This window comes from Tursiops truncatus, chromosome 3 (assembly GCF_011762595.2).
Source record: "Tursiops truncatus isolate mTurTru1 chromosome 3, mTurTru1.mat.Y, whole genome shotgun sequence".
Taxonomy (NCBI): Eukaryota; Metazoa; Chordata; class Mammalia; order Artiodactyla; family Delphinidae; genus Tursiops; species Tursiops truncatus.
In genome coordinates, this window is record NC_047036.1 from 146,759,779 (window position 1) to 146,787,009 (window position 27,231).

Here is a 27,231-nt window from a genome sequence, read left to right on the forward strand (position 1 = left end):
AACTCTGTGAAAAGAGTTGGCTCACCCTCTGGAAAACAACGTGACAGTATCTATTAAGAGCTTTTAAAAATGCATACCCCTTAACCCATTACATTTGTTTATGAAAGTTTAAAAATGAAAAATGTTCAGCATCTCAGAATAACTTCAAAGTAAATTATGAAGAGTTTTTAATGAGAAAACACACTGCTTTATTATAGTTACTTTTTTAAAAAAATCAGAATAAAAGTCATCTCTATAGTGACATAAACATTATGTATATTTAAAAAAAAAGATTAAAAGGAAGTAAAGTGTTGATAGTTGACTTTGTACTCTGAATGCCATTTTTCTCCTCTCTTTTGATCTTTCCAGTGTTTTCCAAGTTTTCAATAATGTCCCAAAATAATGGGGGGATGGAACGTGATTTTTTTCAAAGACTGTTTTGTTAAAAATAGAGTCTACGGAACTATTTCTTCCCTTGTAAAAGTACTATCATAATTTGCAGTGTCCCTAAAGTTTACCACAAATGGCCAAGATATTACAAGCACTACAGACAGTTAAGTGTCTTTCTATAATAGTAAGGCTTGCTTCTAATTTCTGACCTAGTAGAACCACAGCTATTTTGAAAGTGTGAGCTGATCAAGGACTGAAGCAGAATGAAGTACAGAAGGTTTCCAACCATTGGTCTAGATGAGCTCTCTAAAGCGTATTTTTGCTCCATTGTTCCGTGTCTTATAAATCAAGTGTAGGCCTAATTTAGGCATGGGTATGCCTCTATTAAGAGAATTCTTTGGAAACATCCAGCGTAAGTGAAATGCAAGCCCATGGCCAGCCCATGCTTTGACAAGGTCATTATAAACCATTCTTACCTACTCCTTAAAGGAGAACTGCCAAAATTAAATAACAACACTTTCAAGAGCATTTTTGTGGCCACAGGTGAGGACTATCAATAAGTATTACATAAAAATAGAGTTCTGTGGTCAAGTATGTTTTCTAAGTTGGAAAACTCCGGGTGCCTCTACTGTATGTCTTCTCAGAGCCTTTATATGCTACTGTAACCTGTACGTTTCTAAGAAAGGGATACAGCATGCAGTGTTTTCTAAATTTCTTTGAAGGGAATTACTCTTCAAAGCAATATCCTTTGGATTCACATCCACAGAATACCTTTTGGGAAACACTATAATACATATAGGAAACCAACAAAACAGTTTCTTTATATTCTATAATTCAGTGATTTTTTGCCCCAGTTATTGGAATTATTGAAATTCCACTATTTTATAAAACAAAAAACACACAAGCAAAAATACCTTTTAACTCACCCAAAGTAAAAGAATATAGAAAACAAGGCCAAGGGGAGAAAGCCCACTACAACCTATCTTCCCAGTTGACTGTAACTAAAAACTCTAGACAAAATACAAAAACAACTAGCTGAGGGCTCTGAAAACTGTGAGGGGAAGGGCAGCCAAGAGAAAGCAAGTATTGTATTGAATACATTGTAGCAAGGGGTAAGAGTTTGGAGACAGGATCCACATGGGGTGAGTTTACCATTCTTTCTGTTTTCTCGTTTCCTTCTTTTGTGGTCTTGACCCAAAGGCAGGTCCAGATCAAGGAACTGCACAGTGAAACAGCAGCACAGGCAGCTACAATCTGAGAAACCAGTCTTTCTGGACAGAAAGGCTAAAAAAGGAATCCTTGGGGACCAAAGAATGTGCGAAAGACCCTATTTTCTTTTTCTCTTTTCTCAAACGGCTTTGATCCAAAGGACAAGCCCAGTCATGGAGATGTACTGCAGAGCAGTGGAACAGGTAACTAAAATTCTAAGAGAAACCCCATTTTTCTGGCCAAAGGAAAATGAAGAAAGGATCCTTGTGGGCTGTAGAGACTTAGGGAAATCCAAAACAGGAAAGAGCTGGAAAAAAGAAAAAGGCTTCCCTAATTGTATATGAGAACCCACACAACACATGACTTGGGCTTGCCCTTAAGCAGTGCATGCACAGGACAGACTAAGCCAACACATCAAAGGCCGGAAAAAGCGCCCTGATATTTAAACTACCACTGAAGTCTCAGACTAAACTCTGAGTAGTGCAAGCCCAAGACAGACCCAAAGTAGCATGGCAAAAAGCAGAAAAGAGATTAGAACCAACCCCCCTAACTAGGCTGACCACCTGCTTAAAAAAATACTCACTCACACATATTCTCCAGAGGATTATAACAGGATCCATAGACTTTACAATACAACATCCATAATGTACAAGATACAATCCAAAATTACTTGACATTCAAAAGCCAAGAAAAGTGACCAATTCTCAGGGGAACAGACAATCAACACACGACAAGCTAGAGATTACCCAAATGTTGTCACGGTCAAAGACTTCAAAGCAGTTGTTGTAACTATACTCCATGAAGTAAAGATAAACACATTTGATATGAATGAAAAGAGAGAAGTTCTCAGTAGAGAAACAGAAACTATAAAATATAATATCTGAAATCTTAAAATTCACTCAATGGGGGAAAATAGCAGAATACAGATGAAAAATTCAGTCAATTTGAAGACAGGCTAAGAGAGATTACCCAGAAAAGAGAGGGAAAAAAGATTGGGAAAAAGTAAGACAATATCAAAAGATCTAATACTTGTGTAATTAGAGTCTCAGAAGGAGAGGAGAAAGAAATTGGTGCAGAAACAAAATTGAATAAATAACGGCCCAAACTTCTGAAATTTGGTGAAAGACACAAATTTACAGATTCAAAAAGAACTCTTAGATATGACATCAAAAGTATGAGGCATAAAAGAAAACACTGGCGGACTTCTCTGGTGGCGCAGTGGTTGAGAGTCCGCCTGCTGATGCAGGGGACACGGGTTCGTGCCCCAGTCCAGGAAGGTCCCACATGCCGCGGAGTGGCTAGGCTCATGAGCCACCATTGAGCCTGCGCATCCAGAGCCTGTGCTCCGCAACAGGAGAGGCCAGAACAGTGAAAGGCCCACTTATCGCAAAAAAAAAAAAAAAAAAAAAAACACTGGCAAACTAGACTAGACAAATTAAAATCTTCTGCTCTACTTAAGATATCATTGAGAAAGTGAAAAGACAAGTCACAGAATGGAAGAAAATATCTGCAAAACATATCTAAAAAAGGACCTGTATCCATAATATATAAAGAGCTCTCAAAACCCAATAATACGAAAACAGAGAACCCATTTTAAAATTGTACAAAAGATCTGAATAGAAACTTCACCAATGAATATACAGATGGCAAATAAGCATGTGAAAAGATGCTCATTATCACTGATCACTGGAGAAATGTAACTTTACACCAAAATGAGTTATGTCTACATACCTATTCGAATGGCTAATATCCAAACAAAACAAAACAAAACAAAACAAAACAAAACAAAACCCTGAGACTACCAAGGGCTGACCAGGATGCAGAACAAAAGGAATTCTCATACATCGCTGATGGGAATGTAAAATGGCATAGCCACTTGAAAATACAGCTTGGCCGTTTCTTCACAGGTAAAACGTACACTTACCATATCAGTTAGCAATCCCACTCCTAGGTTTTTATCCAAGTGAACTGAAAACTTACGTTCTCGCAAAAACGTGCATGCATATGTTTACAGTGTCTTTATTCATAATTGTGAAAAACTGTAAACACAAATGTCCTTCAGTAGGTAAATGGATAAACACACTGTGGTGTAACCATAAAGCAGAATGTTACTCACCAATAAAAAGGAACTAACTATCGTTATGTGCAACAATGTAGAAGAATCTCTAATGCACAATGCTAAGCATAAAAAGTCAGACTCAAAAGGCTACATACTGTGTGAGTCCATTTACAGGACATTCTTGAAAAGGCAAAATTATAGGGACAGAAAAAAACATCAGTGGTTGTCAGGACCCCGGGGAAAAATGGGTAAACGCAAAGCAGCAGGACAAAGGAATCTGGTGGATGATGGAACTATTCTGGATCTTGATAATAATTGTTGTGGTTGCACAATTCTTTGTGCTTGTCAAAACTCACGGAACTTTACATCAAAAAGAGTGCATGTAAATTATAACTAAAAGTAAAATTATCCCACAACGTTTTCTTAAATATGAGAAAATAAGCTACAAACAATGTGAAACAAAATCTATTAGAGCCATTAAACATTAAACACAGAGAAATGATCCCGTTTATCTACTATTGAAAAGTAAATAAAAACAATATAAATTGCTCTATCATTCTTTTGTGTTATCAATTGAGCCTTTCACAGAAACCATAAAAGGTAATGATTTTCATTTATATGCAAGTCAGCAACACTTTTACCAGCTAGCCAAGAAATCAAGAGCCCTGTGGATACTGAGATATTTTCTACTTGCACCTAAATACGGAATACAGAAAGTGAATGTGCTTAGAGAAGGGTAAGAAGCAAGAAAATCCAAGGGTCCAGTGTTAGTAGAGGGAAACGCTCTGGCTCTAGTTCTTTAGAACCACGCAGACAGCTGCCAAGATTGAGTGGAACAGATAAAAACCAATCAGGAGGAAATGGAGAGATTGTTACCTCTAATGTCTAACATGTAACCACAATTCTAAAAATAATACATACAAAATGCAGTCATTCACCTTAATAGAATTATCTCGAAGGCCACTGATAATTTTTTCATCATCATACTGTAAACAGTAGACACCTTTACTATTTTCAGAGCGGCACTGAATCCTCTGCAAGTTGTGTCGTCCACACCGCCAGTTAGATTCTATAGTCTAAGGGAAAAAGGAGGCAACAGATGAGTTTTTGTGAATCAACTATTCTATTAGGGTTCAGACTTTGGGGTTCCAGAAACAGCATACCACTGATACTCCATCTTGGTTTGCATAACTGTCTGTGGATAGGAATCACACTCTTTTCCAAGTAAGACATTAGCCCAACAATATTTTTCCTCAAATGTTCCCTGCCCATCTGGCAACTGTCACAGGATTTCCAATGAGTTTGGGTTGGGTTTGAAAAAAATGGCCTAGACAGAATTCAATACGTTTAAAGAATGCCATTTGCACCCAAAACATACAAATAAATAGTAACTCATTGGGTCACTCTCTAATGCCAGTTAAAATATCTGGCAGAAGACCACCACTAACATTAAGCATATACTAACAATCTGTGTATCCATCCACAGCACTGATTGTCCTGATCATTGAGAAACGATATTGACAACTACTACATGCCAACTACTATAGCAAGAATTTTATTATCCATTTTTAATCTTCTACCAGACTGAAGCCCCTTTGGAATAAGAATGGCACATTTCAGCCCTGGATTCTCATTCTTTCATCATTCGTACAACACTTACTGAGATGTTAGTATATTCCAGGTACTGACTGTGCCAGGCATGGGGTGAAAAGACTGACAGGAAGCATAATGCTTTCAAAGGATGCAACTGCAATACACAGGCACGCAGTAACTGGAATTGGATATACTCTAATCATATGTTTATTTGGTTAAATGATCCACACATTAACCTTGGAAGGAAGTCCTCAGTTACTTTCCTTTTACAAACAAGGAAACAAGAGTTTAACTTGCCTGAGGCCACAAAACTAGTAACTGGATGAGCTGGAAATCACACCCAGTTCTTCCTGACTCTGAGCCCATGCTTTTTCTACTAAAATATGCAGTGTCTACAAAGAAAGTATAGCCCTAGCTATTGCGGCAGTGAACACATAAAAAGATCAGTAACAACTCCAGATAAAATATCAGTGCCAAATGAGTGATTAAAAACTGTAAGCGCTGCAGGACTAAAGGGATCTTAAACAGCGCGACAGCCTGAGACCAGTGGGCAAAGTTTAAAGAGGAAGTGGGTCATGCCCAGAGCACTAGAAGACCTAACCTTTGGTAATGGATGTCAAGGATTTTCAGGATCAAAAGATACACTAAGAATAACCAAAGTATAAATTCCTGATCCTTGAATTTAGGGGACAATAGGGACTACAATTGGCTATACCTGAGAGTTCAGGATCTAGTTCAGAAGACATGTCTGAGTAGCTAATTATCTGAGTAGCTAAAAGTTTAATTAGTTGCTTTAGTGAAGAAAGGAGATAAATCTCATCTTTATTCACAATAAGCACTTAATTACTGGTTCTGCTGACATCTAACAAACCATGTTTCCTCTTATTTTGAAGGCAACATGCTTCTGTATGCTCTGAAATGTTAAAATTTACGAATGTTATGCCAGGTACCACGCTTCCATAACACTATGCTATGTGTTTTATATAGTTTACAGTTAATTTAATCATCACAATTCTGAAGCCAAAATTATTGTCCTCATTTTACAGAAAAAGAAATGGAGGATTGGAGACACTGATACATGTATACTTAAACAGGAAACTGTTTCCTCATTTGTGGCCTCAGTACTTAGCACAGGAGCCTGGAAATATAAGCCCTGCCCTCAAAGAGTTCCCATACATAGCCTTGAGAGAGGCCAGGATCACATATTTCCAACATCCAGGGGATGCAAAGAGGTACCATGGAGGTGCCATGAGCGAGAAACAGCTCATCTGTCCATCTGCTACCAAATCAGAGCTTCTTAGCCAGCATCGTCATCTCTACTGAGTTTGTAAAATGTCAGACATAAAACCACATTTCAAAAACAAAAAACCAAACAACAAAACAAAAACAAAAATTTACCCCACTGTGGCTACCGCTACCAAGGTAGACAACAGATATGTCTGTGAGCAACTTTTTAAAAAGGGATTCAGAATATAAAGAATTTCTTAAATTGAACTCAATGCTTGGAATCATTTAGAGAAATAATGTATTTTTAGAGTGACTGAGCCACGTCAGCATGCTAAGCATACCAGGAAAATGCTGACTTAGGAGGCAGACCTACTGGTAACAAGTCTTATTCATGGCCAGTGACTCCTGGCAATGGTCACCAACGTTCAGGCTACACCCTGGGGGCCCAGATGGTTGCTGCTAAATGTGACTCCACATAAACCCAAAGTATTACAAAGACGAATACATAACCTGTCTTATCAATATATATGGTGTTATTTTCAAAATTCGTATCGTCGTTCTTAGTTTTAAAACATACACAATTGCTTTAAAATATTATTGAATCAGTAAGCAGCTTTGCTACTCTGTATAATATTTCAATGAATAGAAAAAGCACATTTATTTACTATCACATGGGAGCTTGAAAAAACTTTTTTTAACTTTCGTATGGGAATCCCCATACCAAAAAGAATTTCCTACATGCTCTCCCACTACTCTAAAATGTTTTTGAGAACCAAGAGACTTGGCTATAATCTATTACTGTACCTAAAGCCCTGAGGACACGGCAGAGAGAAACTGGGTAAGGCAACACGATCAGCCTGTGATACACCCACCCCCTAAGACGTCTGGACAGAGAACACTACCCAACATAAAAGGCCAAGCCATACCCTCTATCTCCAACCCTCAAACAAGAGCCAGAGGCCAGGACCTCTCAAAAGCTCTGCTAGATAACAGGCTTTCATTCTAAGTCAAGTAGAAGTTAGGAAATGGCTTAGCTTCTCAACACTTAGAACGAGCCTATTTTCTAAAATACATTTCTGAATTTTAAAAGAAGAAGGCTTACCAAATCATTTTTCATGGGTCATTTTAGGAAGTTCCCATCTAGGGCTGTTTTAAAAATTATTAGGTTCCTGAATCCCAAAACAAGTACAGTTTGTTTCAAAATGCCAGGAAAGGGACACTAAATGAGACCAGGGAGCTGACTACTTTGTTATACACCAACCCGGTGTAATTCCTAAGACTTTACTCTTCTCAATTCTCAAGGCCACCCACAAAAGAAAGCAACACTTCCTGCTGACTGTGCCTGCCCAAAATACTACCTACCACCATATTTGACGACCTCAACTGGCTTATATAAGCCAGGACTTTTTCAGAAAAACTAGACCTTTAAAAATGGAAGGCAGCCCATTGTAGTAGAAAATACCTAGGTCAATTAGCAGCTTTAGCAAATGACTTGGACTGTTTGAATTGCAGTCTCCTCCTCTGTAAAAGATAATATATACGTTCTCAAATCTGTTGGAAGGATCAAATGAGATTACGTACATACAGTGCTTATCACAGTGCCTACAAACGGTAGCAGTGACGCTCTTTCTCATTTGTGGAGAACACTGACCAAAAGGAGTAGGCTGTGACCAAAAAAAATCTCACCAAATTGCCGGGAACTGTTGTCTCAGTCTAGGCTGATCTTCAATGCTGATAGCCCTGAGCCCTCCCCAACCATTCCCAGGAAGGGGCTCAGCCTGCAAATGCAATTCAACAATCATCTTAACTTCAGCAGTAGGAATACAGGGCATACACAGGTGCACCTCTTTAATGATGCAGATACCTGCCATTTCACTTAGACATCATGTGGTGTGGCTACTGTAGAGGAATATTTCATGTTTTTGAGAACTTGTAAAATCCCCTTACCCTGTGCAAATTTTCAAAATACTGGGAAAGTAGCCATGATACACAGAGTATACAGCAGCATTTAAATTGGCAATAGAGTGAAAACAGATGTCTGAGTATGAAGGAATAACATTATTTTTAGAAGCCTAAACACAACTGGGTGGGTGGGCAAATTTCAGCATTTTCTGGTTAGGACAATGTTAATATCAAGTTTGCAAACCACAAAAAAGCTCCCCACTTTCCCTGAATAAAATGTGGTTTATTATAAGGTGCGATACAACACACCATCGTTTTACTAGTGGTCTGTTCCAAGGAGAGTGCTTCAAAGGCTTTAATCCAGTGCATAAAAAAAGGAAAAAGGCATATTATATGAAAGAGTTTGCCACTAATCTGAGATGGCAAAAGAGAAAAATCCAAGTTCAGGACATCAGAACTCTGACTGCTTGAGTCTATTATAACAACTCCCACCTCTCTGTTGAGGGACATCTGACGGCATGGTAGGGCGAAAAGAGCATGGACTTTGGACTAAGAGTCTCAGTTTTGACAATTTGAGGACTAAATTAAATTACTGTGGCAAAGTACCTAACAGTAGTCTCATCATTAATAATAATGAGGATGAGGATGATAATAACAATTAAGACTCTAGATAGCAAAGGAAATATGGCTGCTTCTTTTAGGACTGTGCCTCAGGTTTTCCAGGAATTCCTTCTCAATTCAGAGGCACTCTAAACTCTCTCCCTCCCACCCTACCCCCTCTTCTCTCTCCCCCTGTGTGTGTATGCGTGTGTGTATGGCAAGAGCACCCATGAGAGATGAACCTTTGCAGAGAACTAAGAATTCTTATTCTCTTCAGACTTCATTCCTCACATTCTCATTTCCTGGATAATAGGGGTTGGCCATACTAAGCCAGGTTCCCTACTTCTTAAAAATTAGCCAATTTCTGTTGGGTCAATGTGGAAGGGCAAGGTCATCTGCTTGTCAGAGCCAAATATGGGAATGGATAGATGACAGGAGCCAGCACATGAACTGGAGCTTTCAGGGTAGAGCAAGAAGGATAGAAAGCAAAAGGTGCTGTGAACTGGCAACCCTGCAAAGCATATGAGAAAAAAACACAAGAGACTCCAAGGCTGTGTATGGGCAACCAGGGAGGGGGACAAAAACATCCACTTGATGTTCAGGGTGTCATTTATCTTTTGGCAATAGTCTTAAAACCCTCTAAAGCGCTACCTTTGCCATAACTGGACTAAAACAAGGCCAACTAATCTTATCTTAACTCATATGCTTTTTTCAACTAAGAGTTTGCAAGCAATTGGACAAAGATGAGAAGATCACCTTGAAAAGTCTGTAGGCATTTAACAACATACCTCTTTCTCCTTCTCTTCTGGAATTTTCTACTTTGAAAATGACAAACAACAACACTAAGCCTAGAGCTGGCCAGACCTCAGTTAAAATCCCTTGTCTTCTACTTAACTATGTAGGAAGTTCTAAAATTTCCCTTAGTCTCAGTTTCCCCTCCTTACAGATGAGGATGACAGGTAGCTTGCTGTAAGAATTAAATGCAATTAATAATCTATGTAAGTCACACGACATGGTTCATGAGTATACTGCGAGGGCTCAAAAGAGGGTACTTGTAATTATTATAGTCTGCTTGTGAGGGTTTTGTACCAGGCACATGGGTAACAGCCAAGCCTGTGAGTCTCTCATTTGTTTGACCCACGAATCACTGACACAACTCTCTGCTTTGTGTGTCTACCCAGGACAGAATAAAACACACTCACAAAGCAGAGGTAACGAACTCTATTTTGATGAAGTACCATTGATCTATAGCACACAAAAAGTTGCATTAAGTGCAGAAGAATGTAAGGATGATCACAGACTCAACTACTGACTGGTTGTATGATCACCGGCAAGCTATTTAACCTGCGTGAGCCTCAGGTTCCTCAATTTTAAATATGGACAGGGCCTAACTTTCAAGTATTGTCCAGAGTGTTAAATGAGAAAATGCATTATAAAATGCTGAAAGTATCTAGGACAAGTAAACACTCTATACGTGGTACATTATTTTTATTATTATTACTATGAGTGAAAGTACCAAAGTATAAAACATCATCCCTTAAACTAAGAGATCTAGCCCACAAAAATCTGGAGGAGACTCTTGTGGCCAACCAGTGGGTTTTCCTAAACCACACTTTAAGAACCACTGGGTAGACCACCATGATATAGAGGTTTTGTGTCAAGAAGGGTTTTCCTCCATAGCTCTATTTTCCCTCACATCTGCCTCCTTCTAACTTTAAAATATTATTTCAGCCTGAGTAAATGGTTATGTTAGGTGGTGTCACATACTGTCATGCCACAGAAAACCGAGTTCATACTGTCGATTATAACACTACTAATGGGAATTAAATAATATATGTCACCAAATCTTCAACCTGATCAAAGTTCTTCCAGAGTTCCTATTTATTAATGATTGACCTCAGACATCATCCTTCTTATAATAAAGGACTTGCTGAAATTATTCAAGGAAATGTGGAGATACTTTATAAAGAATAGCTGGGAGGAAAAAAGTAACAAGTAATATAGTTTCTAAGATCTGTGCATAAGCAGTGTCTTAGTAAAACTACATGGGGTAAAAGACAATCCCTCTAACCTGAAACACACATACACCAACCTAAGGTTCAAGTTAACACTATGTTTCAGCTACTAAAACTGTAGGAGCAATTTATTCTAAGTTTTGAACTGCCAAGGGATCAATTAATTCCTAAACTTTAGGATTTGTATGGCAGAAGTTTTAAATCATTTAACCTACCCTAAAAGGTTACTTATAGCTCATTTTAGGGAACAGAATATTCAAGACAATGGCTTGCATTTGAAATAATGATATTCCAGTCATATTCAGATTTACTGTTAACAAAGCGATTCCATTAGTTCACATCTGCCTTAAAAAGAAGGCAGCGGGGAGGGGACTCCAAGAAAAGCACATGTTTCTCCATTAATGAATTTTGGCACAATAACTTTTATGTCTATCACCTGGGGGTGAGGATTACTTCATGTTTGGGAAACTGAGTATAACTTTATGGGTGATACAGCATTGCCTAGCAAAGGCTGAACTTTTTTGCCAAGGAGGAAATCAGTGAAGTAACCAAGACCTGCCAAGAACACATGTGAAAGAGTTAATCAGAAATGCCTGTGCATGTCTTTCTTGGTTCAAGGAAAAGGGCTAAATAATAAAACTGAACTAATTAGAACACATGAACAATATCAAACATCTCCAATGTTTCTCATCAAGTTCACAGAGTTTTACTGGTCTGGGGAAGTTACACTCAACTCCAAAATGGTCCACGAGCATAATTTGCTCTATAAAAGCCACTTAACTATTGCGTAGAATCATATTTGAGTCCTTTTAATGAAAAAGTATGGGAAATTTACAGAGGAAACTGAGACTGTGCCTTCTCTAGTTCTCTAGAGATGGCTCAAAAAATGTAAAACCATGCTTACCTGAAAAATTGGGCCTTGGATTTCGGAAATTTCATCAAATTAAAACCAAAGGGTAATTTTGGATTAAGGTTTTAATTAACTGGTAGTCTTGCAGAAGCATTTCATGTTTTAGAAAAGTTAGATTAGTTTTTACAAAAAGGTACTATCTACTCTGAAGGACAGCTGCAGATTACACATTGTGACATATATGCTCTAAGACTTCAACTTAAAAAAAAAACAGTTCTATGATTTTAGAACTAGACAACTAAGAACACTAAGACAACAAAAAAGTTGAGAACAAGACACAAACAGCCCATAAAACAGATAAATCATAAAATTACCTCTATATCCTGGATAATCTTTGGGTATAATGACCTATAAAATGAATTGGGAGGGCCATCTGTTGGTCTGTTTTTAAACAGGTACTGATCCCTGGCAAAAAAACACAAGCAGATGTTACATTTTTGCACATAAAAGGGTGAATTTTATTTAAACATGGTGCTTACAAAGATGTATCTTTCAAGTCTTTTGACTTGCATTGAGCTTTAACAGTTCCAAAGCAGGATTTCTGACAATTAAATGTACATGTTAGGCACAACTTTACTTCAGCTTACAGTTCTTTAGCATGGTCCTAACCTTTTATTTTCTGAATACCCAACACAATAATCTAGCCTTTCATTCTACAGTTCGATAAAAAGTGTTAATGTAGCTTTGTGAAAAAGCTAACTGAGTACATGAACAAACTTTTTCCCATAAAGAGAGCACAGCCCTAACCATCACTCACACAGCCACCTATCTGTCCTAGCTGTGGCACTCTCTTTCTCTGTGCTGTCAGGGTACTGACATGTACAGAGCTATAAAGCTGTATTTCAGACAACAGGTTGTCTCTGAAAAATCCTGCCTGCTGTACCTTCCATCTTCAACCAGGATCAATATCTAATAGCAAAACGGCATTATTTGCCTTTCTCATATTTTCCTTTTTCTTATCTATCTTTTGGTAATGGTGTCATCACCTAAGGAAAATGTGAAAGGAAAAGCATAAACACATAGCCTTGAAAAGCCAAATTGCTCAAACTGTGCATCTCCCCCCGCAACTCTTGACTACTCATCTTTTCCCACTTGTTTAAAATAGGCCAACACATTTGGCAAGTATAATTGCATTTTTTAGTAATCAAACTGACCCTAGGTCAAATAAACTTTTTTCAAGGGAACAACCAACCTAAATACTTACCACCCTCTTCTTTCTGAAAGTCCCTTCCATAGAGGGTCAGTGCGCACCATTCGTTCAATCAACTTCTTCCAAAGCATTCCTTCGGAGATGACTCGCTGCCATTCCTTACATACCAGCTCTGCTGCACACAGAGACCTGGCATCCAGGTAGGAAAGAATGTTTTCTGCTATGTGATCTAAACCTTGCTCTACAAAATAGAAAAGGCAATGAAGGAATAGGAAGGGAGATGGAAACGTACCAGTTACCATTTCCTTAAAGATAAGAGGAATAAAGAAATCCTGAACCAGGAAACATACCTGAGTAATATCAAAAGTTCTTCAGATATACAAGTGCATGAGTACATAGACATAGACACTTCTTCTTGGTTCTGATTTTTTAAGATAAAACAATTGATGGCACCAGTTCCTGTCTGTAAAAGCCAACCCTGGACAGTTCTGTACTTGTCAGACATTATAATAAATGATTTCTTTTACATAACTCTATGGGGTAACGACACCCCAAATTTTACAGATGAGGCAGAAAGAGGTAAAAGGATTCAAGGTTTTACAATTATAGGGTAGTGAAGCCAAGACTGGACTCTGATCTCTTGCTCCAAAGTCTGCATTCTTTCCCCTCTGATTTACTGTTTCTCGTAACAAGTCATCCTATTGATACATGACCTATGTGAATCCCTTGGGGCTAAGGAGACAAAAAGGTGAGAAACACTGACTTATCTGAAAAGTTTATGGAAAGTTAAACGACAATCCAAGAGTTAAGTCAGGTGCACTAAGATGTATTTTCGTCAATCATTTCTCCATCTCCTTATGGAGGTAAAATCCTCAAAACCATGAACCACATGCCTAAAAATTCTAGAACCTTAAGTCGTTTATCCTACACAATGCAAGTATCCTCTCCAAGACAACCAAGATTCAGCCTTCGCCTGACATTCACGAAGGTAAGAAGATCACTATGGTCAATGCTGTTGCCACCTGTACACTCCCATCCTGTGGTTTTGGGCATGTCCTCTGCAACTACAAGAAATAAAGCTCATCCCCAGGCCTCCTCTGTGTTGGGGTGGGAAAACTAAACACACAGTCGGAAAATTCCAATTTCAAGTCTGGGTTCCCCACCTAGAACTTCTATGACATGAAACAAATACTTAAACAATACTGAAACATCCCTGCCCCTTGGTTTTTTACCAAATAACATGGTAATGGCCAGTAACAACTGTCCTTTCTCACACTACTTGTATGAATCAAAAAAGTTCTACAGGAAGATTTTAAAGACAACAAAGTACCATTTGGGGTTAATACTTGTTCTCTTTTTCAAGATAAATAGAAGGAGTATAGTCATACTAACTTGGCAGGGTATAGGTAAATCGTTAAACTTTCAGAACCTCAATTTCCTCATCTGTATAAAACAGGGATAATAATCTCTGCCTTATTTTGAAAATATCACAATGAGATGCTGCATAAAAAATGCTTTACAAACTAAGGTTTTTTCCAACTCTAAGAATGACTATTTACACTGTTGATTATGGTTTACAGGCCCTTCATATACTAGTTCTACTCTATAGTAGGTCTAATACCCAAGTTATGATCTGATAATGAAGACTAACTACACTGCACGTTATTATATTAAGAGTTAAGGCCATCAAAGATTATACTGCCTTCATCTAACAGTCATATCACAGTAGACTCCTAAGATGGTAGTAAGTTGAATTAAAATCTTAGGCCCTTCTCCCCAAAACATCTATTAAAACAATTCCCCTTAATTTCTGTATTTGTATGGGTAGTTTAGAAGGGGAGGGCAGCTCACACGGAAGTCTACAGTTATCCTCTCTATAATTCACCTTCAAATCTTTATCTGACCCTTCCATGTCAGTCTCAACAATTCTGATTCTGTCACACAGAAAAGTGGATATTCCACACCAGATCTTCATGGTGGGCAAATGCAGTAACTCTTTACCCCAAGTTGCTGGCAAACATGTTAAATGGGTCAGAACCAAGGACAGCACCCGTGATTCTATATTTCCCTTCAAGCTATCATACACCCATTCATTAAATACTCACAAGGTACCAACACTGAGCCACCAGTTCTAAATCATCTGGATTTTATATTACTATTATCCAGCCCATATCTCTCTATTCAGTCCTCAAGGATATTTGGAGAAACTCGGCCCCATGAAGACACTGCCATCTTTATTTATATCATGTTTCTGACTTGCTAGTCTCATAACTTTATCCAGAAAGGAAATCAAGTGACTTTGGTACGGTTACTCTCCACGTTCCCTTGCTGGTGCTTACTACATAAAGTTGGTATTGCAATTTTCTGTTTACAAGTTGGCACTACCTGCTTTGTGTCACTTTTAAACATATATAACCCATGTTCATTATAGAAAAACTATAAAATGCATATAAGCAAATACCTTTAAATCCCTAAACCCCACCTCTCAGAGATAATAGCTTTTAACATTCTGTATACTATACCTTTCTAGGATTACACAACCCTACACAGTCTTTTCAACAGCTAATTAACTTTTGATAATCCATTTGAGAATTAGGCTAGAATGGAACATCAAATTCAATAGCCAATAGCTCTCATATACACCTTCTCCAGTTCTCCCGTTCTTAAGACCAGGAAATCTGCTCATCAATCATCTCTGGGTTCTATCATGCAGGACTACCAAACACAGTTGTACAAGCTGTATGTTCACAACTGTACAAGCTATATGTGCACAACTGTACCCAGTAGCTCTACCTACTGGTTTCCAATTACTTCTCAATGTTCCACAATTCTGAAAGTCACAGACTTAGGTTCTGTCACTATCCCGGCACACAACATTTTTAGGTCTACTTGTTATAGGAGCTGTGTTAAAGACAGCTTCATATCTTTCTTGGACTACAATTTTTCTGTCCTTTCTGGTTTTAAAACCATTCTTCTTAGTGGGGAAAGAAAAAAGGATAAGTTAAATGAGGAGTGAAAATATGCTGTTTCTTTCTATTACCACTACACCATCTATTCCAAGTACACTGTCCCTTCATTCTTCGTGTTCTTGCTCCAAACAGTTGATTATTTTATTTGTTTTTAACTCTCCCAAATTCCTTAACCATTTTGGACAATTTCACAATATTTGGGGCTTGGCCTTCTTGATACCATTCTCAAAGGTTCAGGCTACCTTTTTGTGTATCTCCATGCCCCTTTCTTCCATCTTCTGTCCAAGTATATTTAAAATCAGGGAAATTCATGGAAAATCACATGGGATTCTACTTGTGCCTATCCACTGACAGGATTAGCAAATTATTAATCAGAACTTTAAATTTCAGAATCTCTCTACCGTCTTTAATCATATTTTCTTTTACAGTCTCTGGCCATGGCCTAATAAACTTAGCTCTTCTCTGAATTCTTCTAATTCTGGGGTACTTTATCTGACTATCTTCTAGTTTCTACACTTAATATGAGAACACAGTCACTTTCCAAGGTTTATGTTAATCCTAATCACTAACCAAATCCTCCTAATTGGTTACAAACACACCCCTAACCAACTCCCCTCTCAAATCCTCTGCTGAGAGAGGAAATGAACAGACAAGAACACATTATATAGCTGTCTTTTCAGGCCTCAATGGCTGCCACATCCCCATGGTCTATATATGAACTGGGAAAGCTGCATCCAAACCCTCCACCTGGCTGGGTAGTCTATGCGCTGGTTCTCAGAAGCCTGTGTGGTTATATCACTTAGGGTTACTAATCTGAGAAGCAACAGCAGCAGAAACAGCTTCCTAAATATTCTCCTGATCCACTGAATCAGAACCTCTAGATGGTGGGGCCCAGAAATCTACATTCTTAAGAATTACTACCAGATAATTCTGACATGCTGGGAACTACTGCTTCATAGCAATAATATCCCTTTTAGTCCTCATTGATTTCCCGCCACCTCAATATCTCACACCACTGGGCTATCAATGAGATTCTGCAGAAAGAAGCTCATTATTAGACACATACTTCCTACTCTTTCAAATGCCACTGGTCCAATTCGGCAACATCTCATTGAAATCTATGAGATTTGATTTATTTCCTTTTGGTAATACGTTAAATTCACTTCATCCTTCTAGGGGGCAGCATGTTTTAGTTTCTCGGAAAATGCACTGGCTATAGAGCCATATAATCTGGGTTGAAGCAAATCAGTTTTCCTTTTTGGATCTCAGTCTGCCATAAAATAGGAATGATATTAAATGCCTAAGAAGGATCATCTCGTATAATCTGCATGATAAAACCCTCTGAGATAGGCTATAAATAGCCTCATTTTATAGAGAAGGAACTTCTTAACCTTGTTGGAAAGGTTCATAAGAGGAGGTTATTCAGGAGCCAGATACAGAGCAGGTACTCGATAAATGTCAGTCTCTCTTCTTCCCTCTTCCAGAAATCGCTTTACCTGATATCACTGGTCAAGGAAGCTAAGCAGTATTCCCCTTCCTTGTTACTTTCTGCAGAGAAAATATGACACACCTCCCCTAGCAAATCGCTAATTCCTCACTAATAGCTTGGAGTAAGTCTCATACCCCTTAAATATTTAAAGAAGAATAGGAATCACACAACCTCTATTTTGGGCACCTTGGAGTAACTAGCCCCAGGAGCCATGTAGACCTTGTAACTTTCTGGTTTCAAGACTGTTCAGAACAAAGAGGTTACTGAATAAGGTGGTCCATTTGCCTGAGCTAGAAAGTGCTCTGAGGTGTTAAAGCTAAGCATTTTCTTAAGTATCAATGTCTGGCTCTCATTTACTCTATGGTGCTGAGACGCCCCCATCTCCTGCCACCCCCCCCTTCCCAAGGTAATAAGAGGACACATTATGGCCTCAGAAAATGAGTCCAGAATACTGCACACATAGTGCTGAAGAAGTGCTGCTGTTGCTAATTATAGGCACCAGATGAAGGTCTGGAAATTTTTCAATAATAAATTAAAACAATTAAAAGGCAGAATTTTCAAAGCTCAATATGTAAATAACATTGTACCAAAATGAAACTCAAATGTGTAATGTCAGTTCAATGCCCTTGACTATAGCCAGTTTTAAGACAGCTGCTTAGATCATACAATTACAGAAACTTTTATTATTTTAGAAACACATTTCAAAGAGCAGCTGCAAAGAAATTTCCTTCCCCACCCACCCCTGCTGTCCCTTCCCCCTCCCTAGTCACAGATCTAGTTGTAAAATCTGAAGTTAGAAACTTTCTTTCCTGAGAGCAAAAGTCTGTCAGTGGATGCCTTTAACTTGGAATATACTGACCTAAGGATTCAGACACAAATGCTCAGGTCACAAAGTCCAACATTTTGTTATGCCAACAAAGTGGCACACACACCTACCTAAATGATGTCAGGATGAATCAATTCGGAAATCAGTGGGTGAATAATTAAAACTTCCTGGCAATAAATCGTACTGCAGGTGCTTCCTGCCTCTCTGGGCTTTTTTTTTTTTTTTAACTGACATCCTCAGAATACCCACCAGATGCTAGGCATATTATATACAATGTCTTTAATCTTCACAATATCCTATAAGGTATTATTATCATTCCCACACAGATAAGGAAACTGAGGATCCAAAAAGTGAGCTCACGTAACCATTAGGGGCAGGGGCTGGATTCAAATGGAGGGGCTGTCAAATCCAACACCCATCATCTTTCCACTCTGTCATGCTGGATCTCTGGCCCTGCATCCAGCCTAAAGCCTACACTCTGGTTCTTCCACATCTCCCAAGACCTCTGATCTAATCTCTGTCACATTCACAGTCCATAATGGTTTATCATCCTTACTTGAGGATGAGACAAAAGAATAAACCATGGCCAGGAAGGTAAGTGTTTTTTAAATTCTTAATTGCTTAGACACCTCACCAAACAGATCACCAATGCTTATCGTCCTTCTTGAAGTACAATCTGTCTCTACTTCAAATGGTATAAATTTTCCCTTTAACAACAGTTCTTACAAACCACAAACTTAGCCTGCAGAAATTGACATTGCAGACTAAACATTTACCATGATTTTTAGAAAAGCATATCATAATTATCACTTTTTCCACTGAACCAAAAGGAGCCAGAGACCACAAACATTTTCCATTTTCCCTATACTGACAGGTACGATATTCACAGTAAGCATTAAAAAGTCAAAACTACAGACCGTTTTTATAGAATTAATGGTTTTCACAATCAAAAGAAGTCTTAAGTAGACTGTCAATTTCAACAAAGTAAAAATTCAAACTAAGGATCATCTACAGTAAAAGTTAAACACCAAACCAGGATAATGATTAGTAAGTTGTTCCACACATTATTAAATCTAAGTATGAACAAACACATGGACCTGTTTCTCCCCTAATGCTCTTAAGGCAAGATCTGTGCTAAGGAACTAATGCCAGATTTAATCCAAGTCTACTAGACACTAACTAACACAATCAACTTGGCCAGCTTGTCCCCAGCTATTAGATTCATATGTATGATATATACTGACATATGTATATATGTTCAGATCAAATCCTGTTAAAACAAATAGCATTTTAACAAAAATATTTCCATGTCCCAGCCAATGGTCCGTTCATTTCATGTAATACTCGATACCACAAAATTCCACTTTAACAGAGATATGGACAATGCCTTAAAATTCGCTGTAATGAAAACTGAATTGTATGCAATTATACTAACCATATTTATATACATAACACATGTTCATCTGTTCTGTCTCTTCTCCAATTCTGTACACTCCCCAAGAGAAGGGGCTGCCTCTGAACTATACTCTGCAAATCAAGAGAACTACAACAGTGCCACCTCGTGGATATTCTGTAAATACAAGTTGAATTCCCTGGTGCTCTAAAATGTTTGAGAGGCAAATTATAGGGAAAAAATAAAAATAAACCAAAACAACAGAAAGCAAACAGAATGGATTTGCCTCAAAAAATGGGAGCATAGCTTCATTTATTTAAAAGCACTTAAGAGGAACAAGTATAACTGTCAACTTTAAAAACTACCCTGTCTCTTCTTGGTGTGAAATGTAGCATGAGTCAGTAGAAAGTCTTGGATGAGGGGGGTTCTGAGTTCTGGGCTGCACATACAGAGGAGCTGCAGCACATGTGCACTCATCTTACTCAAATTCACCTATAATTCTCTCTCTCATGCAATTAGAAGCATAGCTCTTCTCTCCCACTCTCTCTCTTATAATTAAAAGTAAATGTTACTGAATTGGGGTGTAAACCATGTATACTTGAGGCCAGTTTAAGGCACTGTCCAGAGTAATCTTAACTGGAAGTGATTTCAGCTTTTGTACTAGCTTTTGCACCAACCCCCACCATCACCTGCAAAATCACAATAACCAACATGTATGATCTTAGGCATTTCACCCAATTCTCTGATCCCTGGCTTCATAATCTACCCAATGAGGAACAGCACTAGCTGACGGCTAAGATCCCCTTCAGCAATTAAATACTATGATTCTAGAAAAAGAGGGTTCATGTTTTGCTTTTCTAGAAATACTAATTCAAGAAATGAGGAAAATAATGCTACATTTCAGCATAAAAAGAACAGTAGGGGCAAAATTTTCTAAGCTAACTCTCAAATATCCCTAAAACACTCCCTTTGTAGAAAGTAAACTTATAAGTTCTAGAAGAGGGATTAGGAATCAGAGGCTGGCATGTCACTTTGCAGCCCCAGGTTTCAGGCCTGAGGCATGAACCCAGGTCCTGTCTACTGTGGAAATACTTAAGACTATGGAGTTGTGATGCACTGTAAATCACAGACAGGCTAAGAGAGAAGCTGCTCTTTGAGGAGCCATCCAGAAGCTCTGAAAAAAGGGTAGGGCTGGTGGCAATGCTACTGGTTTATCCCTGGCTATTTCTAAGGCATACCCTGGCACAGCAGCTATAACCTCCAGGTTACCCTGACCACGTTAGAGGAGAATGTTCTGGCCAACAGTCTCACATTCTCTTCAAGAGTGAAATCTCTCTATCTTACCTAGACAAACTTAAAATAAAAAATTTAAAAAAGAACACAGAAAAGAATTAACGAGTGACCAAAAATCAAAGAGGGGGACTTCCCCGGTGGCGCAGTGGTTAAGAATCCGCCTGCCAATGCAGGGTACACAGGTTCAATCCCTGGTCTGGGAAGATCCCACATGCCATGGAGAAACTAAGCCCGTGTGCCATAATTACTGAGCCTGCGCTCTAGAGCCCGCGAACCACAACTGCTGAGCTCATGTGTCACAACTACTGAAGCCCACGCACCTAGAGCCTGTGCTCCGCAACAAGAGAAGCCACCGCAATGAGAAGCCCGTGCACCGCAATGAAGAGCAGCTCCCGCTCACCGCAACTAGAGACAGCCCACGCGCAGCAACAAAGACCCAACGCAGCCAAAAATAAATAAATAAATAAATTTTAAAAAAAAAATCAAAGGGGGATGAACAGGCAGAGCACAGCGGGTTTTTAGAGCAGTGAAACTGTTCTGTGTGACACTATAATGGTAGATACATGTCACTATACATTTGTCAAAAGCCACAGAATGTACAACACCAAGAGTGAACCTTGAAGTATGTACTTTGAGTGATAGTGATGTGTCAGTGTAGGTTCATGTATTGTAACAAATGTACCACTGTAGTGTAGGATGTTGATAGCAGGGAGGCTGTGCTGGGAGCTGTTGCGGGTGGGGGGTAGGATATGGAATCTGTACTTTCTGCCCAATTTTGCTGTGAACCTAAAACTGTTGTAAAAGTAGTCTTTTTTTTCTTTTAAACCAAAGTAAACTTAACTAGGGGGTGAGGAGGGAGAGACAGAGAAAGAGAAAAGGGAGAGAAGAACACACTCATGCAGGGGTAGGATAGTGAGGGAGAGGATGCAGAAATAAGTTTTAAGAAATGTAGTAAGACATGCTATCAATTTCCCCAATACTTTTCTGCCATTACCTAAGTGTTACTTCAGATATAAATGAACATCTTAAATTTGGGGACACTTCCCAAACACTGTAGGAAAAATTGTCCCATATTAAAAAAAAATACTTATAAAGGCAAAATGCAGATTCTATAGACACCACATCAAAATAAAAAGTACAGCATTAATTCACTAATGTAGCAACAGTATTGACCAATGATCAACACTAGTAATCACAGAAACTGCCTACAGTTCCTAGATAGATGCTAAATTATAGCTGCTCTTCAAGTACCACATATTAAAGTACAGTATGTGTCCCAAAGAAATGCTGTCTCACGCTGTACTCATTCATTCATTTCACAAACACCTACTCGGCTCCGTCTAGGCTCTTGGGCTGGGCATTCTTCCACTTCTCAGCTTTTTAAAAGACAAGCATGGTTACCTGGTAAAGCGGTAATAAAGTCCCGCTGCAACATGGGCTTCAGGTAAGAGTTAATATGTCCATGCTGGTAATGACACATTCGTGAAATAAGGTGTTCCACAAATTCCACTTGATCTGATTCAGACCACTGGTCAAAATATTTAATACACAAGTCTTTTTCTTTTTGATAGTTTCCTTCTGATGGCCTCTTTCTGGAGACGATCACTGATGATGTTCCATTACTTATCTATTTTAGAAAAACAAAAAAGTAATTAGTTTGACAAGGAAAATAAATCTTAAGAGCATATCATCAGAAACATTTTTTTGCCCTGTGTATTTATTCTTAAAATGCCAGTTTTACCCTAAAGCCAAACTCATTCCTTTATTAATTAATTCAGGAAATAATTAAAAAAGCATTCAGGGCCCATGTACTCGAATTAGTCACTAAAGTAATGATAAAGTTAGAGTTCTATCTAAAGCTAAATGGTGTCTTAAATCATCATTCTCCAATGCTTATTCCAAAATCGTGCTGTTATCAGTTAACTAACTAAGGTTGGAGAAGACCATCTTAGAAAAACTGTTCAACTTGGCAAAGTGGCAACTGATTGATTATTGATGGTTTGTTTTCCTTCCTCAAAGTTGGAAGGTAAAGCTATATTCATCTATGCAAATAGTTCTCACACTTGTGCATGCATCAGAATAACAAAAGAGCTTGTTAACACACAGACTGCTGGGCCCACCGCGGAGGTTCTGATCCTACAGGTCTGGAGTAGAGCCTGAGCACTTCCAACAAGTCCCCAAGTGATGCTGATGCTGCTGGTCTAGAGACTGCACTTCAGGGACCTCACTCTGAAAACTACTCGTCTATGTAACGGAGAAATCAGAGAGCAATTCAATCTAAAAAGCTTCATTTTACCTAACAGTTTCAATCTCCTCCGTATTATTTCCAGGGCTGCTAACTGCTGACAAAATAGTTTACAGACTTTCACTGTCTCTTTCAATCACCTACTCAGAAAGTGACCCAACGTAAACCACATATACCTGAAAAGTTCCTCATCTTATTTAGTTGGTTTACGGATATCCCACAGACTCCTATACTAAATAGTTGCATCTCTCATCAAATCTACATGGTCCTTACATAAAATCAGTATACTTTTTAAAAACTGAAACTAGGGCTTCCCTGGTGGCACAGTGGTGGAGAATCCGCCTGCCAATGCAGGGGACACGGGTTCGAGCCCTGGTCCGGGAAGATCTCACATGCCGCGGAGCAACTAAGCCCGTGCGCCACAACTACTGAGCTCACACGCCTAGAGCCTGTGCTCCGCAACAGGAGAAGCCACCGCAATGAGAAGCCTGCACACCGCAACAAAGAGTAGCCCCCGCTGACCACAACTAGAGAAAGCCCGCGCACAGCAACGAAGACCCAACACAGCCAAAAAAACAAAACAAACAAACAAAAACACTGAAACTACATGCACTGCATCTGGACAACAATATCCAAAAAAATCTAAATCCCTAGACTGAACCACAACTGCTACTGATATTATGAGGCTCAGTAATTTCCCTGTTTACAAACAAAAGAACCTCAATACTTTCGTCAAACATTTGCCAAGTCATCTGTCCATCACTATTCTGAATGCCCCTTCATGTGTAACACTAGAAAGAATAACATATAAGAGAATTTTGAAAACTGAAGAGTTGCATCACAAACATTCATTAATTCCATTAGGAGCTTATTTCAGAAGTCTTACATGGGAAGAATGAAGAGCTTTTTTTATCAGTATATCCCCTAACTTAAAGTGAACTGAACCCATCCCAGAAAGAAGACGTCCTTTGTAAATATCCAAAGGAGTCTTTGGCCTTCCTTGGTAAAATCTTAAAAATCCTTCATATCTGAAGTGAGTTCTTATATCGACATTTAGAGGTATAAACCTGGAAGGCATTAATCTCCCACCTCACTTATCTTACCACTTCCTTGTCTGAGAACGTTTTTTCCCTTATAATTTGGGTGAGGGAGAGCTCATTGACACCGGGCACCACCAGGGGGCAGCATTGAACAGAGATTTTTGATGTTGCTTGTAGTAAAACATTCATATCAAACAGAACCAAAACATCAGCATTAAGAACAGTCAGACGAAGTAAACATTCTTTGCTGTGGTGAATATCAGCTAGCATAAGGAGCACCTTTGCTACTTCTAAGCACAAGGATGTTCACCATAATGTTATAATAAAATTCAGAAAAAACTACCCAGTTACAGGCAACTGGTTAAAGTGAATTATATAATACATCTACACAAAGTACTACGATGCAGCCATTAGAATTAGGTTTATAAAGTAAGATTTTAATAACAAGAGAACATGTTTATGAAATAGTATTAGGGACAAAAGAATTTTATATAGCATATGATCACAATAATTTGTGTGAAGGGAAACACGCCAAGAAAAAGTAAAGAATATAAATGAAAATGTTAAAAGTGCCTAATCTTGAGAGAGAAAGCTACATATTTTTCCTTCCCCTTTTCTTTCTATATTTTTTTCATAATACTTGCCAAAATAATTGCTTTCATAACAGGTTAAATATAATTATGGTAACAACTTGCATTTGTGTACTGCTTTATTGTTTATAAAATACTTTCACACCCATTATCTCACTTGATAAGCAAAAGGGTTATTATTTCATTTACAGAAGGGTTCCTTTCCTAACCATCTAGCCCCCTTAGAGCATCGGTATACCATTAACTAGTTGACTGAAAGGCAGATGAAAAAAAAAACAAAAAACTGAAAGCTAAAGTGTTAAGAACCACTGTGAATTGAAAAGCAATAGTAAATTAAAGAGAATCCTGTTGCAAAATACCAGACGTGGAGGGAACAGCAGTCAGTCTGCACACAGTTCCCCCTAAAATAACAGTATGTGCCCAATTCTACAGCACATTTTCCATTTCTATTTCTAACCACCCGCTTGGCCTAGAAAGATCTTCCTGGAATTGCACTGCTTTGTTTCTTTTCATCATAAATTTGTTGGGGACACTTTATTCTTGCTAACTCCTTTGATTCAAAACAAGTGAACCCAGAGAACTTTTTTTTATCATTATTCTCTTCAGATTTAGATTTGTTTTGCCTTTATTTGTATCTTCATGAAGGGAAAAATTATGTGTACCATAATGGTCGATGAAAACACGAAATCATGAAACTTTATATGCTCTCCATCCCGCGCCTTACAAAAAAACTGGGGGATTGGAAGGAAAACTGGAAAACTAAAATAGAGGTAGGAGAGAAGGAAACTGAATTTAAAAGGAAAAGGCAAACAAATAGGAAATGGGGGAGAAGGGTGACGGTTGGGAGAAAAGGTCGGTGCATACACTGGTATGCGGCATGGTGCCATTCTGGTGACAAAGGACACCACCACTGTCCATCTTTGGCTTAGACAGTGGCCCCAGAGACGGAATATTTTGGGCTGCAGCCAACTTCAGAATCTTGGTGAGAATTCCTAAATTCTTTACTATTCATAATGACACTTCCCTAAGGAACAGAAGATAAATTAGGGTGAATTCTTTTTTTTTTTTTCTTATGTGGACCATTTAAAAAGTCTTCATTGAATTAGTTACAATATTGCTTCTGTTTTATGTCTTGGTTTTTTGGCCCTGAGGCATGTGGGCTCTTAGTTCCCCAACCAGGGATCGAACCCCCACCCCCTGCATTGGAAGGTGAAGTCTTAACCACTGGACCGCCAGGGAAGTCCCAGGGTAGATCCTGAAACTAGCAGAATTGCACAAAAGAAAACAAAAGTACTTGGCTCTTAGTTTCACTGAGGACAGGAGCTGAGGGAGCATCTTATCTACAGTAAGTCAATTGCTATCTTATCTGTGCGCCGTCATTCCTACCTGCCAAAGAGTATTTTTCTTTGGGGACTCATCTTCATTTTGATCCTCCATAACTGAAGTGTTCTAAGGGGGGAAAAACAGGTTATTTGAATTATGCCGAGTTTTGCAAATTCTAAATAACTACACCAAAATATAGTTTTGAAAACCCAAACTGGAGTGTACCAACACCAACCCAAGAGCTGTTTGGCTTGTGGCTAACACATGCCATTTTGGGTCAACAGGGGTGTTTTCATCTTTGATCAATCATTAGTTAGTGGTTGGACAAAAGTAAGCATAAAGTCTTTATGAAGGTTGGGTGTACTTAGAAAACAGGCTAAATTATGGGAGTGGGGCTGAAGCTCTACCTCAATCATCCCCGTTATTCTTTTAACCTGAAGAAAGAAGGCCCAGAGACCCACTAAGTTCCTGATGATTACACAAAACATTTACTAGAATGTCTGCTACTCAGTAGCCCACCCCAGCCATCAGCAATTAGAAGTGACAAAGCCCTGGAAGCCCCCCTGCCTTTCTCTTTCCTCCCTTGATGGCCTTGTTTTCCTGGAATGGCTTTGCAATCTCCCCTAGCAAGCATGGTGGGTGCCCCAACCTTTTCCCTTAAGAGGAGGATGCTGTTAGCCAGCAACAATCTGGCTTGCCTTGGGAATGCATTAGCTTTTGATTTTTGTGTTTACTGCACAAAGAGGCACTGTGTATTCTTTCTGGTGACCTAGTCGCTCAATAGATGCCCATTAACTGGAGATTATACATGATTGGATTTTCCCTTTTGAAGCTCCTACCTAATAGCTAAATGGAAACTTAATGAGAAGGGGAAGTGGGAGAGTTGTGTTCTGAAAGGAATAACAACTCATTTATGGATAGCAGTCTCTCTAAGATTCCTTCCCAAGCCTAAAATTCCAAGATTGGGGTACAAAATTTAAACTATAACATTTGTCCTGTAGTATTAGTCGAAAAGATCCTATAGATCTA

General features: G+C 38.7%; 1 protein-coding gene across 8 annotated transcripts in view; it reads right to left on the minus strand.

Annotated features, from left to right (window-relative positions):
* FBXW11 (F-box and WD repeat domain containing 11) overlaps nucleotides 1-27,231 on the minus strand; it is a 132,121-nt gene that overhangs the window by 19,309 nt on the left and 85,581 nt on the right. For 5 of the 8 annotated variants that reach the window (XM_019945895.3, XM_019945871.3, XM_019945904.3 and 2 more), the window contains 5 exons: nucleotides 26,266-26,328; nucleotides 22,406-22,631; nucleotides 13,089-13,275; nucleotides 12,199-12,289; nucleotides 4,576-4,713 (listed from right to left, as the gene is read on the minus strand). In XM_019945895.3, coding sequence (XP_019801454.1) covers nucleotides 4,576-4,713; nucleotides 12,199-12,289; nucleotides 13,089-13,275; nucleotides 22,406-22,631; nucleotides 26,266-26,328 — 705 coding nt within the window. The remainder of the gene's footprint in view (nucleotides 1-4,575; nucleotides 4,714-12,198; nucleotides 12,290-13,088; nucleotides 13,276-22,405; nucleotides 22,632-26,265; nucleotides 26,329-27,231) is intronic. The other 3 variants (XM_019945916.3, XM_019945883.2, XM_073802795.1) reach the window with 1 other exon arrangement.